This window comes from Rattus norvegicus, chromosome 1 (genome assembly GCF_036323735.1).
Source record: "Rattus norvegicus strain BN/NHsdMcwi chromosome 1, GRCr8, whole genome shotgun sequence".
Classification (NCBI taxonomy): Eukaryota; Metazoa; Chordata; class Mammalia; order Rodentia; family Muridae; genus Rattus; species Rattus norvegicus.
In genome coordinates this window covers 75014032-75029783 of record NC_086019.1, presented here as the reverse complement: position 1 = coordinate 75029783, position 15752 = coordinate 75014032, and the positions used below count along the sequence as shown (strand labels likewise).

The 15752-nt window shown below is 41.6% G+C and overlaps 1 protein-coding gene and 1 pseudogene across 1 annotated transcript in view; both read left to right on the top strand.

The window, feature by feature from the left end:
• Positions 1–11768, top strand: part of Vom2r27 (vomeronasal 2 receptor, 27) — a 34486-nt gene extending 22718 nt beyond the window's left edge. The window contains exon 6 of the mRNA NM_173130.3: positions 10588–11768. Coding sequence (NP_775153.2) covers positions 10588–11510 — 923 coding nt within the window. The 3' untranslated portion in view covers positions 11511–11768. The remainder of the gene's footprint in view (positions 1–10587) is intronic.
• Positions 11769–12857: 1089 nt separating this feature from the next.
• On the top strand, positions 12858–13663 carry LOC108348628 (60S ribosomal protein L7a pseudogene; annotated as a pseudogene).
• Positions 13664–15752: the final 2089 nt, after the last annotated feature.

Here is a 15752-nt window from a genome sequence, read left to right as displayed (position 1 = left end):
CCTCCACCTCCCCGCGCCTCTACCTCATGCTCGTAGATCAGATGCAAGCTTTCAGCTATTTTTTCCAGATCCCGTCCTTCCTGTAGTTTGCCATGTTCTCTATATGGAGCTGTGAGTCAGCAAGTTAAATGCTTTCTTTTATAAGTTGCCTTGGTCATGCCTCTTCCCAGCAGTCAGAAATTAACTAAGACAGCATAACAAGAAAATTGAGCACTCACATGCAGATCCACAAGTAGGAGACAAAGAAGACACAATGAATGACAAACCCTTCAACAGCAACATGCCTCTCCCAAAAGAGCCTCATCTCCTAATTTCCAGATAGTGCCCCCAATGAGGGGCAAATGCATACAAATATGTATGGGGCAGGGGGACATTCTCATTCAAACCATCACATTTTGCTCCCTGTTCTTCTTAGCAAATCATAATATTATTTTTTACTTTGATTTTTATAAAATTCTATGTGTTATACAACACATTCTAATCACAGATCTCCATCCTCCCAGTCAACACCCCCACCTACCCTCTCCCTCAAATCCACTGCTCTTCAAGTTTTCTTCAGAAAATGGTGGAAATGTCAACTGAACATGCCATAACAAGATGCAATGACATTAGGTATAAGCCTCCTTTCAAGCCTGGACAAGACAACCCAGTAGGAAAAAAATGATCCCACGAGCATTCAAAAGTGTCAATCACACCCTACTTTCACTGTTAGGAATCCCACTTTAAAAGCCCATGTCAGAATGATCCTGATTCATGTCCATTCTGATAGCCTGTGTCTTTATATTGGGGAGTTGTGTCCATTAACACTGATAGATGTTAATAACCAAGGATTGCTAATTCCTGTTATTTTGGTGGTGGTGGTGGTGGTGGTGGTGGTGGTGGGGTGTGTGTGTGTGTGTGTGTGTGTGTCCCTTCTTTGCTAGAGTGAAATTATTTATTGCTTGCATATTCAGGAGTGCAGTTAATCTCCTTGGGTTGAAGTTTTCTTTCTAGTATTTTCTATAGGGATGGATTTGTAGAAAGATTATGTTTAAATTTGACTTTGTCATGAAATATCTTGATTTCTCCATGTACAGTGGTTGGCAGTTATGCTGGTCTCCTAGAGTTATGTGGTCTCCTAGAGTCTGCAAAATATATGTCCAGGCCCTTCTGGCTTTTAGAATCTCCACTGAAATTATTCATTTCTTGTGTTTTCTTGAGTGTAGTTAGCCTTGTTGGGTTGAAGTTTTCCTTCTAGTATCCTCTGTAGGAGTAGGTTAGTGAAAAATACTGTTTAAATTATGTTGTGTCATGTAATATCTTGCTCTTCCCCTGTATGGTGATGGAAAGTTTTGCTTTCTGATGTCTGAGGTCCCTTAGGGTCTTCAAGACATCTGTCCAGGCCTTTCTTACTTTGAGCATGTCCATTGAGAACTCAGGTATAGTTCTAATAGATAAGCCTTTCTATCTTATAGGCATTTTTTCTTTTTTTTTTTAATTTTTCCCATTTTTATTAAATTGGGTACTTCTTATTTACATTTCAAATGTTATTCCCTTACCTGGTTTCCTGTCCATCAGCCCCCTAAATCCTCCCCATCCACTTCTATAAGGGTGTTCACTTCTCCATCTACCCCCCTTACCACCCCACCCAACAATCCCATATACTGGGGGTCCAACCTTGCCATGACCAAGGGCTTCACCTTCCACTGCTGCCCCAATAAGGCTATACACTGCTACTATACAGTTGGAGCCAAGGGTCAGTCCATGTATATTCTTTGGGTAGTAGTTTAGTCCCTGAAAGCTCTGGTTCGTTGGCATTGTTGTTCATATGGGGTTGCAAGCGCCTTCAGCTCTTTCAGTCCTTTTTCTAATTCCTCCAACCAGAATCCTGTTCTCAGCTTAGTGGTTTGCTGCTAGCATTCGCCTCTGTATTTGACATGTTCTGACTGTGTCTCTCAGGAGACATCTATATATGGTTCCTGTCAGCATGCACTAATTAGCTTCATCAATCTTATCTAGTTTTGGTGGCTGTACATATATGGGACGCATGTGGGGCAGGTTCTGAATACCTGTTCCTTCCATCTCTGCTCTAAACTTGGCCTCCATATCCCCTCCTATGGATATTTTTGTTTCCCCATTTAAAGAAGGAGTGAAACATCTAAATTTTGGTCATCCTTCTGCAGTTTCGTGTGGTCTGTGCATTGTATCTCGGGTATTTCGAGAATTTGAGCTAATATCCACTTATCAATGAGTGCATACCATGTGAGTTTTCTGTGATTAGGTTACCTCACTAGGGATGATATTTTCTAGATCCATACATTTGCCTATGATTTTAATAAAGTCATTGTTTTTGATGGCCGAATAGTATTCCATTGTGTAGATGTACCACATTTTCTGTATCCATTCCTCTATTGAAGGGCATCTGGGTTCTTTCCAGCTTCTGGCTATTATAAATAAGGCTGCTATGAACATAGTGGAGCATGTATCTTTGTTATATGTTGGAGCATCTTTTGGGTATATGCCCAGGAGAGGTATAGCTGGGTCCTCAGGTAGTGCAATGTCCAAATTTCTGAGGAACCACCAGACTGATTTCCAGAGAGGTTGTATCAGTCTGCAATCCCATCAAAAATGGAGGAGTGTTCCTCTTTCCCCACATCCTCCCCAGCAGCTGCTGTCACCTGAGGGTTTTTTTTTTCCATCTTTATTAACTTGAGTATTTGTATTTGCATTTTGATTGTTATTCCCCTTCCTGGTTTCCGGGCCAACATCCCCCTAACCCCTCTCACTCCCATTGAGAGTGTGAGGTGTTCCCCTCCCCATCCTCCCCCCATTACCGCCCTCCCCCAACAATCATGTTTACTGGGGAGGGGGTCAGTCTTGGCAGGACCAAGGACTTCTCTTTCCACTGGTGCTCTTACTAGGCTATTCATTGCTACCTATGAGGTTAGAGTCCAGGGTCAGTCCATGTATAGTCTTTGGGTAGTGGCTTAATCCCTGGAAGCTCTGGTTGGTTGGCTTTGTTGTTCTTATGGGGTCTCAAGTCCCTTCAAGCTCTTTCAGACCTTTCTCTGATTCCTTCAACGGGGGTCCCAATCTCAGTTCAGAGGATTGCTGCTGGCATTCGCCTATGTATTTGCTGTATTCTGGGTGTGTCTCTCAGGAGAGATCTACATCTGGTTCCTGTCAACCTGCACTTCTTTGCTTCATCCATCTTGTCTAATTGGGTGGCTGTATATGTTTGGGCCACGTGTTGGGCAGGCTCTGAATGGGTGTTCCTTCTGCCTCTGTTCTAAACTTTGCCTCCCTATTCCCTCCCAAGGGTATTCTTGTTCCCCTTTTAAAGAAGGAGTGAAGCATTCACATTTTGATCATCCTTCTTGAGTTTCATGTGTTCTGTGCATCTAGGGCAATTCAAGCATTTGGGCTAATATCCACTATTCAAGAGTGCATACCATGTGTGTTTTTCTGTTAGTTTCCTGTGCTTGCCTCTAGCCATCAGGTTGTCTCTGGTGTTAGCTTGTCTTTCTGTCTTTGACAGTGGTTTGACCCTCCTGTAAGCCTGTGTCCGCACTCCTTTAGACTTGTTTTCTTTCAGCAGGATCTGAGAACTGAGAGTTGCTCCTGGGTTTGAGTGACCTGAAGCTCCCAGGCAGGTCGCTTGGAGCAGAAGAGTTGGTCTTACCTCTGCTTTCAGGTGTGTCAGTGCTCCAGGTGACTGGCTTTCAGCTCTGGTTTAGGTAGAAACCCAAAGGGGCCTGCCCCTGAGGGCTCCTAATTTTCAGTGCCCAGAGGGCACAGAAGGCACAGAGGGCACTAGTCGGGTTCTTTTTGGGCCAGGAATGTGAGCAGAAGTTGCAGTCTCCCTGAGCTCTTAGGATTGTCTGCAATTCTGTGCAACCAGCTCTTTCCCCCACAGGATTTGGGTACAGAGAACTGTGGCACTGGTTCATTGCTAGGTGTAGGCAGAAACCAGATGGTTCCTGCCACTGACTGCTCCTATGTTCCTGTATCCAGAGGGCACTAGGCTAGTTCCTCTTGGGTCAGGAATGTGAGCAGTAGTGGTGATCTCCCCTTAACTCCGAGGATTGTTTGCACTTCTGAGAGTCTAGCTCTCTCCCCCATGGAATTTTGGTACAGAGAGTTGTGGGAGCAGTTCAGCCCTGAGCACAGGCAGAAACAGGAAGTGTCCTATCCCAGAAGAGTGCCTTTGTGTGTCCTGAGGCCACTAGGTAGGTCACTTGGAGCAGAAGAGTTGGTCTTACCTCTGCTCTCACCTGTGTCAGCACTCCTGGTGACTGGCTTTCAGCTCTCAGTGCAGGCAGAAACTGGAAGGTTCCTGCTGCTGACTGTTCCTGGGTTCCTCTGCCTAGAGGGCACAGAGGGCACTAGGCAGGTTTCTCTTGGGTCAGGAATGTGGACAGGAGTAGTTGTCCCCTCTGAGCTTTCAAGATTGTCTGTACTTCTGGGAGACCAGCTCTCTCCCCGATGAGATTTGGGTACAGAGAATACTATCTATTCTTAAGAGGTCATGGGACTCGGTCCCCAGCTCCGAAAAAAAGAACAAAAAAAAAAAAAGAGGTCATGGGACATCAGTGCAGTAGAATGTCCTTTGAAATCCTAATCTTACAATGATGTTCCTATATGTGTCCCAAATATAAAGTATACATGGTGTTCTCTAAGTTTCTTCATTCTCTGAAGCAACCTGACTGAATTCGTATTCTGAAATTGTTGGCACCTTGAAGTATCTCACCAGTTATACAGTTCTCATAACCCTGAACAACATTTGAACACTGTTCCTGATAGCTTGTCAATTTACTCTTAGTTCATAATGTACACATATGAATTTTGCCATATTTTCAATAGATTAACAAAGTACCTATATTTCTGTATACCTTTTAATTTTAAACTATACTTAATTTCTTTGTATCATCACATTACTATTCATATTCCTATATGATACATACTAATCAGGATTTTGCCCTCACCTAACTCCTCCTAGATCTTCCCCATTTTTATGCCCAGCCAGTTCTCCACACTTTCTTTCTCTTTTTTTTTTAAGAGAGAAAGGAGAAAAAAATCCCACCGAACCAAACAAAACAAGAGTTAAGTAAAACACTCAGTCTCACACACATGCATGCACGAACTATGGAAGCATAAAGTTGCAAACCAAACTATTAAGAAAAATTCTGTAAGACCAGAAATAAACAGAAGACTAGGCCACACTAGTCAGAAGAACACAGAACTTCTGCTACACCAAATTAAGCACCAGGAGTGCTGCTCTTAACCTGGTCATAGACTCCCTCTGGATTAATGCTCATTCAGGCCACCAGAAATCCATGCCACAAAGACCAGAAGACCAAAGAAGGAACAGAAACCAAAAACCAAAACCAAACCTAGAAAATAGCAGCTAGCTTTATTATGGTCCTAAACTCAGATACCCAAACGCCAGTGTAAGAACGCAATAAACAGACCAAATCCCATAGGGAAGAGAGATGAAAACCCAGAAGTGCAGACATCCTGAGACGACAGAACAGACTGCCATTTCTGCACACCTCTGCCCACATCCCTGGTCCAAGGAGAAACTGAACAGGGCCTCTGGACACAGGAATATACGAACAGGCAGCCACTGGTACCTGTGGTTCTGGTCTGTGCCCAGGACTAAACTGAACCTGTCAAATAGCTCCCTGCACCCAAATCTTGTTGGGGAGAGAACTGGACCCTCAGAAGTGCAGACACTGGGGGCTAGAGAGATGGCTCAGTGGTTAAGAGCACTGACTGCTCTTCCAGAGGTCCTGAGTTCAATTCCCAACAACCACATGGTGGCTCACGACCATCTGTAATGGGATCTGATGCCCTCTTCTGGCATATGGGCAGAATGAACGTGTATACATAATAAATAAATCTTTAAAAAAAAAAAAAAAGAAGAAGAAGAAGAAGTGCAGACACTCCTGAAAAATCAGAGAAGACTACGCTCTGCCCACATTCCCAATCCAAGAGGGAATTGCCTAGTGCCAAATGAGCGCCCTGGGTACAAGGACCTCGGAGCAATCAGAGGCAGGACACTTCTGATTCCTCCCCACACGGAGAGCTGAAAGACAGTCACCAGGAGCACCTACACACCTGAGATCAGAGTACCTGTTCCCAGAAAGGGGTAAAAGAAAACAGGAAAACAGTTCTACAGGCGTTCTGACACAGAGGCCTACAGAAGGGTCAAGCCACTCTCAGAAACAGCAAGACAAGCAAACACCAGAGACAACTGGATGGTGAGAGGCAAGTACAGGAACCTAAACAACAGAAACCAAGACATCGTGAGAGTCCAGTTCTCCCACCAAAGAAAACACTGAATATCCAAACACACCAGAAAAGCAAGATTTAGATTTAAAATCACATTTTATGATAATGATGGAGGACTTTAAGAAGGATATAAATAACTCCCTTAAAGAAATGCAGGACAGGATGGAGAGATGGCTCAGCGGTTAAGAACACCGACTGCTCTTCCAGAGGTCCTGAGTTCAATTCCCAGCAACCACATAGTGGCTCACAACCATCTGTAAAGAGATCCGATACCCTCTTCTGGTGTATCTGAAGACAGCTACAGTGTACTTATATATAATAAATAAATAAATCTTTTTTTAAAAAAAGCAGTAAGGGAAAAAGGTCAAGTGACATATAAAGGCAGACCTATAAGAATTACACCAAACTTCTTACCAGAGACTATGAAAGCCAGAAGATCCTAGGCAGATGTCATACACACCCTAAGAGAACACAAATGCCAACCCAGGCTACTATATCCAGCAAAACTCTCAATTAATATACATGGAAAAACCAAGATATTCCATGCCAAAACCAAATTTACACAATATCTTTCTACAAATACAACCCTACAAAGGATAATAGATGGAAAACTCAAACACAAGGAGAGAAACTACACCATACAGAAAGCAAGGATATAATCTCCTTGCAATGAAACCAAAAGAGAGATGCACAAACATAATTCCACCTCTAACAACGAAAACAACAGGAATCGACGACCACTATTCCTAAATATCTCTCAACATCAATGGACTCAATTCCCCAATAAAAAGACATAGACTAACTGACTGGATACATAAAGAAGACCCAGCATTTTACTGCATACAGGAAACACACCACAGGGACAAATACAGACACTACCTCAGAGTGAAAGGCTGGAAAACAACTTTCCAAGCAAATGGTCAGAAGAAGCAAGCTGGAGTAGCCATTCTAATATCAAATAAAATCAATTTTCAACTAAAATTCATCAAAAAAGATAAGGAAGGGCACTTCATATTCATCAAAGGAAAAATCCGCCAAGATGAACTCTCAATCTTAAATATCTATGCCACAAAATACATTAGATGCCACAAATACAAGGGCACCTACATACGTAAAAGAAACCTTATTAAAGCTCAAACCACACATTGAGCCTCACACAATAATAGTAGTAGATTTCAACACCCCACTCTCATTAATGGACAGATCGTGGAAACATATTAAACAGAAACAGAGAGAAACTAACAGAAGTTCTGAACCAAATGGATTTAACAGGTATTTATAGAACATTCCATCCTAAAACAAAAGGATATACCTTCTTCTCAGCACCTTGTGATAACTTCTTCAAAACTGACCATATAATTGGTCACAGAAAGGTCTTATCAGATACAGGAAGATAGAAATAATCCCGTGCATCCTGTCAGGTCACCACAGAATAAGGCTGGTCTTCAATAACAATAAGGGAAGAACGCCCACATATATATGAAAGTTGAACAATGCTCTACTCAACGATAACCTGGTCAAGGAAGAAATAAAGAAATTAAAGACTTCTTAGAATTTAATGAAAATGAAGGTACAACATACCCAAACTTATGGGACACAATGAAAGCTGTGCTAAGAGGAAAACTCACAGCTCTGAGTGCCTGCAGAAAGAAACAGGAGAGAGCATGTATCAACAACTTGACAGCACACCTAAAAGCTCTAGAACAAAAAGAAATAAATAAACCCAAGACTATTAGAAGGCAGGAAATAATGAAACCCAAGGCTGAAATCAACCAAGTAGGAAGCGAAAAGACTATACAAAGAATCAACAAAAGCAGGAGCTTGTTCTTTGAGAAAATCAACAAGATAGATAAACCCTTAGCCAGACTAACCAGAGGTCACAGAGAGTGTATCCAAATTAACAAAATCAGAAATGAAAAGGGAGACATAACTACAGAATCAGAGGAAATTTGAAAAATCATCAGATCCTACTACAAAAGCCTATATTCAACAAAACTTGAAAATCTGGAGGAAATAAACAATTTTCTAGACAGATACCAGGTACCAAAGCTAAATCAGGAACAAATGAACCATCTAAACAACCCCATAACTCCTAAAGAAATACAAGCAGTTATTAAAAGTCTCCCAACCCAAAAAGAGCCCAGAACCAGATGGGTTCAGTGCTGAATTCTATCAGACCTTCATAGAAGACCTCATACCAATACTGTCCAAACTATTCCACAAAATAGAAATAGACAGAGCCCTAGCAAGCGCAAGGCCCTGGGTTCGGTCCCCAGCTCCAAAAAAAAAGAGAAAAAAAAAAAAGAAAAGAAATAGACAGAGCACCACCAAATTCCTTCTATGACGCCACAATTACTCTTATACCTAAACTACACAAAGACCCAACAAAGTAAGAGAACTTCAAACCAATTTCCCTTATGAATATTGACGCAAAAATACACAATAAAATTCTTGAAAGTCAAATCCAAGAACACATCAAAATGATCATCCACCATGATCAAATAGACTTCATTCCAGGTATGAAGGGATGGTTCAATATATGGAAAACCATCAACGTAATCCACTATATAAAAACCACATGATCATTTCATTAGATGCTGAGAAAGCATTTGACAAAATTCAACACCCTTTCATGATAAAAGTCCTGGAAAGATCTGGAATTCAAGGGCTATATCTAAACATAGTAAAAGCAATATATGGCAAACCAGTAGCTAACATTAAACTAAATGGAGAGAAACTTGAAGCAATCCCACTAAAATCAGGGAGTAGACAAGGCTGCCCACTCTCTCCCTACTTATTCAATATAGTACTCAAAGTCCTAGCCAGAGAAATCAGGCAATGAAAGGAGTTCAAATGGATACAAATTAGAAGGGAAAATGTCCTTATCATCCTTAGTCATCCTTAGAACAACCTTAGAACATCCTTAGTCATCAGGGAAGTGCAAATCAAAACAACCATGAGATTCCACCTCACACCAGTCAGAATGGCTAAGATCAAAAACTAAGGTGACAGCAGATACTGGCGAAGATGTGGAGAAAGAGGAACACTCCTCTATTGTTGGTGGAATTGTAACCTGGAAATTGTAACCAGTCTGGAAATCAGTCTGGAGGTGCCTGAGAAAATTGGATGGTGCACTACCTAAGGACCCAGCCATACCACTCCAACATACAACAAAGACACATGCTCCACTATGCTCATAGCAGCCTTATTTATAATATCCAGAAGCTGGAAAGAACCCAGATGCCCTTCAACAGAGGAATGGATACACAAAATGTGGTTCATCTACACAATAGAGTACTACTCAGCTATCAAAAGCAATGACTTCGTAAAATTCATAGGCAAATGGATGGAAATAGAAAATATCATCTTGAGTGAGGTAATGCAATCACAAACACACACACACACACACACACACACACACACATGATATACACTCACTGATAAGTGGATATTAGCATTAAAACTCAAGTTACTCAAGATAAAATCCATAGACCACATGAAGCTCAAGAAGAAAGTCAACCAAACTGTGGATGTTTCAGTCCTTCTTAAAAGGGGGAACAAAGATATTCATAGGAGGGGATATGGAGACAAAGTTTGGAGCAGAGACTGAAGGAATGGCCATTCAGAGCCTGCCCCACCTGGAGCTCCAGTCATTATATATACAGCCACCAAAACTAGACAATATTGATGAAGCCAAGAAGTGCATGCTGACAGGAGCCTGGTACAGCTGTCTCCTGAGAGGCTCAGCCAGAGCACGACAAATACAGCAAACCATTAAACTGAGAACAGGGTCTCTGTTGGAGAAATTAGAGAAAGGATTGAAGGAGCTGAGTGGGCTTGAAACCTCATAAGCACAATACCAACCAACCAGAGCTCCCAGGGACTAAACCACTACCCAAAGACTACACATGGACAGACCCATGGCTCCAGCTGCATATGTAGCAATGGATGGCCTTGTTGGGCACCAATGGGAGGAGAAGCCCTTGGTCCTGCCAAGGCTGCATCCCCCAGTGTAGGGGAGTGTCAGGGTGGGGAGGTGAAAGGGGGGGGTGGTTGGGGATGGGGAAGACACTTATAGAAGGGGAGGAAAATGGTATAGAGGGAAACTGGGAAAGGTGATAACATTTGAAATGTAAATAAAATATATCCAATAAAAAAGGGAAAAAAGAAATATTATCTGGAAAGTGTTTTTATATGTGCATCAGAAACAGCATAATTGTTCTGATAACACTGCAGTGTGTGGGAGCTAGGAAATGGCTTAGGATAAAAGAGAAAACCATAGTATGCACTCATTATAAACTGCATTTCTTTCAGATGTGGATCAGTGTGTGAAGTGTCCAGAAACTCACTATGCAAACATAGAGAAGATCCACTGCCTACAGAAAACTGTGACATTTCTGTACTATGATGACCCATTGGGGAAGACACTTTGCTTCATGTCCCTGGGTTTCTCCTCACTCACAGCTGCTGTTCTTGTGGTGTTTCTGAAGAACAGGGACACCCCCATTGTCAAGGCCAATAACCTGGCTCTCAGTTACACCCTGCTCATCACTTTGATGCTCTGTTTTCTCTGTCCCTTGCTCTTCATTGGCCGTCCCAGCACAGCCTCCTGTATCCTGCAGCAAAACATTTTTGGGCTTCTGTTCACTGTGGCTCTTTCCACTGTGTTGGCCAAAACTATCACTGTGGTTATAGCCTTCAAGATCACTTCTCCAGGAAGAATTAGAAGATGGCTGCTGATATCAAGGGCCCCTAATTTCATTATTCCCTTATGCACCCTGCTCCAAGTTTTTCTATCTGGAATTTGGCTGACAACCTCTCCTCCATTTATTGATAAAGATGCTCACTCAGAACATGGACACATCATCATCATTTGCAATAAAGGCTCAGCTGTTGCTTTCCATTGCAACCTTGGATACCTGGGAGCACTAGCCCTAGTGAGCTACTTTATGGCTTTCTTGTCCAGAAACCTACCTGACACATTCAATGAAGCCAAGTTCCTGGCTTTCAGCATGCTGGTGTTCTGCAGTGTCTGGGTCACCTTCCTCCCTGTCTACCACAGCACCAAGGGGAAGAACATGGTGGCTATGGAAGTCTTCTCTATCTTGGCTTCCAGTACATCTCTCCTAGGCATCATCTTTGCCCCCAAGTGCTACCTCATATTATTAAGACCAGAAAGGAATTCACTTAGCTATATCAGGGACAAAACATATGCTAAAAGCATAAAACCTTCTTAGCATCCTTATGTGCCTCTTAAATTAAACAGCATCATTGAAGGCAATTGTTGTTCTTCACTATCTGAACACTCACATATAAAGTCATAATTGTACATTTGATCCAGGGGCTATTATTTCTTTAGATAGTCATATATATGTACCTAATGCTTTTTTCACATTAAAATATGTGCTGCATTTTTCGTCTTCCTCTTCTACTTACTATTAGTTTTGTGCTATTGATTTAACTTGCAATAAAATCCAAATTTCTGAGTTCTTCCACTTGGATCATTAACATATTTTATTAATTTGACAACTGGATTGCAAAAGATTTATTTCCTCTATTAATTACGTGTGCCGATGAACAGATTCAAGTCATATATGAAGAGTTTACTTTTTTTAATACTTTGTGAATTTGACATTCAATACAGCAAACTTGCATCAATAGAACATTTTGCTTCGGAAGTCAATACATTTCTTAAATTTGTCATGATTTCCATACATACGTGTTTTATTCTGAAAAAATCTAATTCCTTTGTATGTGATGTAAGCTTTCATGAAAATTATTCTATACCATGTCACTGCAAGTGAGCTACATTCTAAGTTATTGTGAACTTACGACCTTATTTTACAACCCATTGCCAAAGGGCAACTGGAAAAACCAATTGGCTGTCAGTATATAAAACCACTCTTTGAATGATGGTAATGAAAGACCACCGGGATGGGGAAGACCCCCACTCAAATCTCGAGGCGACACAAAAACTCACGAGGAACCGGTCTTGATATAATGAACAAGAGGTGTATTTGAGGAACCAGAGCTCTGGGACGACACGTATCTCACATAGGAGACAGAGGAGTCGACCCCGAGCCCAATTAGGGGAAGATAATTATAGGGAAAAATACATAGGCAGTTGGCAACAGTCACACAATGCAATTTCATTGGTTTGTTTACATTGGCACACATGATCTAACTTGGGCTCAGTTTAACTCTAGGCCACCCTGATTCTGGGACAAGCTGACCCTAGTTCTTGTTTTTCTCAGGACTGTTGAGTCAGGCCTTATTGAGGCCAGATGGTTTATGGTGACTATGGCCAGGCTACTTCCTCAAAACATGTTATGTTATTCTTTGCTGTGAGGTGCACCTGTCCTCACAGCAGGGTCAGTGGGGGATAGTTTAAAATCCTTATTCTTTCAGTAATATCAAATGTACAGCTGTAACTACTCCCTCTGGCTCTCTGTTCACTTCTCTGTTTTACTCTAATCATCTAAGCAGCCTCTATCTTTTTACTTCTTCACAGTTCAACACCTTTCACTAAATTGGTATATATTAATGTGTTATTAAAATATGTTTTTAAGTTTCTCTTCCAGTCAAGCAAGATGCCCAAAGGAAAGAAGGCCAAGGGGAAGAAGGTGGCCCCAGCCCCCGCCGTGGTCAAGGAACAAGAAGCCAAAAAGGTGGTCAATCCTTTGTTTGAGAAAAGGCCTAAGAACTTCAGCATTGGGCAGGACATCCAGCCCAAAAGAGATCTCACACGCTTTGTCAAATGGCCTCACTACATCAGGCTGCAGCGGCAAAGATCCATCCTCTATAAGTGGCTCAAAGTACCTCCTGCCATCAACCAGTTCACCCAGGCCCTGGACAGGCAAACAGCGACTTAGTTGCTTAAGCTCGCCCACAAGTACAGGACAGAGACAAAGCAGGAGAAGAAGCAAAAGCTGCTGGCCCAAGCTGAGAAGAAAGCTGCTGGCAAAGGGGACGTCCCAACTAAGAGACCACCTGTCCTCCGAGCAGGGGTCAATACAGTCACCACCTTGGTGGAGAACAAAAAGGCTCAGCTGGTGGTGATTGCCCATGATGTAGACCCCATTGAGCTGGTGGTTTTCCTGCCTGCCCTTTGTCGAAAGATGGGGGTGCCCTACTGCATCATCAAGGGAAAGGCCAGGCTGGGGCGCCTGGTCCACAGGAAGACGTGCACCACTGTTGCCTTCACACAGGTTAACTCGGAAGACAAGGGTGCTCTGGCTAAGCTGGTGGAAGCTGTTAGGACCAATTATAATGACAGATATGATGAGATCCGCCGCCACTGGGGAGGCAACGTCCTGAGTCCTAAGTCTGTGGCTCGCATTGCCAAGCTGGAAAGGCAAAGGCTAAAGAACTCACCACTAAACTGGGTTAAATGTACACTTAAGTTTTCTGTACATAAATATAATTACAAAATTAAAAAAATATATATGTTTTTAAAAAGTGTTTTGCTGTTACAATTTTCTATGCTCATCAGGAAACCAAATCTATTATTTATATATGTGTGTATGTGGTGTGTGTGTGGTGTGTGTGTGTGTGTGTGTGTGTGTGTGTGTGTGTGTGTGTGTGTGGTTTTTAAAGACAGAGTTTCTGTGTAACAGCGGCCTGGCTCTCCTGAACTCACTTTGTAGACCTGGCTAGCCTCAATCTCAGAGATGTATCTACCCCTCTGCCTTCCAAGTCCTGGCATGATGAAAAACATGTGCCACCACCCCCAGCCTCTAATTTTCTTCATTATTGTGTATACTTCTAGCTTTGCTATCAGTATGATGCTAGCTTTGAAAAAAGGTTTTCTAATTTGTAGAATAATTTAAGAATAATTGATATCTGCTACAACAGTTGGTGAGATGGCTTAGTAGTTAAGAGCACTGACTGCTCTTCCAGAGGTCGTGAGTTTGATTCCCAGTGACCACATTGTTGTTTGCAACCTTATGTAATGGGATCTGATGTCCTTTTCTGGTGTGTCTGAAGACAGCTACAGTGTATCCATATATGTAAAATAAATAAATAAATCTTTAAAATAAAGATATGGAAATTTTTCCTGATTAATTTATTAGTTTCTACTTTATCTGTTTTCTTGTTAGTTTCATTTCATCTCTTTTATGCATTCTGTAGTTTTCTGAGTGTATGTCTCCGCACTGCAGACATGTAGGTCAGAAGATTGTCTCAGATTCATTTGAAATTGGACGTACACATGATTGCCAGCTGCCATGGGAGCACTGGGAATCAAATCCAGGTCCCCTGGAAGATCACCCAGTGCTCTTATCTGTTGATCCATTTCTCCAGCAGCCAAAATACTTTATGACTGTTTGTCCCATTGCTAATCATGGACTTAATCATATAGCATATCTTGCTTTTGGAAATCCATCCTTTTATTTGATATTTCCTAAACTGGTACATTACATGTTTTTAAGGTGTGTTCTCTAGGGGTTGAGATTTCATGCTGCTTACATTAATTATTCTCTTTTCACCTCCAATCCCAAGAGTTCGCAGCTACTAGCACTTTCTTCTGGTTAATTTGGTTAAGAATCTGTTAATCTTACCTATTTTTTTCAAAAAAAGAAATCTTTCTGTACTTCATCTACTCTTTATATTATTTTTTATAGTAGTTGATTGTGTTCATTTATTCAGGCCTACACATAATTTTTTTCTATTCTAGCGTGTGCTCCCTTCTACAGTGTCTTTAGATACATTATGTTATTTGTTTAGGACCTCCTTGCTTTGTAACTTAGGCATTTGGAATTGTTAATACGTCCCTTGGGGTGGCCTTTATTATAGCTGATGGGTTTGGCATTTTGGGTTCATTTTCAACTGATTAAAAGATATTTTCAGTTCTATCTCAATTTCTTCTCAAAGATATTCAGTACTCATTAGTGTGATGGTTATTCTTCACAGTGCTTTGTCTTCTGTCATTTCTCTTCCTGACTTCTGTCTTTACCCCTTTGCACTCCAGTAGAATACAAGAAGTTATTTCAAATTTTTCCTGTGTTGATAGTTTCTCTCTGCCCTAATTTGAGATCTATTTTAGACCAAGCCCTCTGGTCTGCTTTGAAGAACATATGTTCTGGACTGTTTGAGTAAAGTGTCCTGAAGATCTATGTCATTTCGGCTACCGTTCCATTTATCTCCAATGGAACTTTGTTAACTTTTTGTCTGCATGGCTACTCTATTGGCAAGAGCATCAAATGGGAACATCTCAACAACTCACAGACATTTCTAGGAAAGGAGAAGACATTTCCAGAGGAAGGTGAATGACTCTAAAGTTGGGGAGTGAAATCTGCACTGTACATCATCTCTCCACCACCAGTCCTACAGGGCTTATTGCAGGATCACTCATAAACCCTAAAAATATGGATAGAATATGAAAATTACATGGCAGAAATGAAAGCAAGCATCACTGACTATGGGATAAGCCTAACGAGGGAGTCCGAAATTCAAGGATGGTCATAAACACCTGCGCAGCA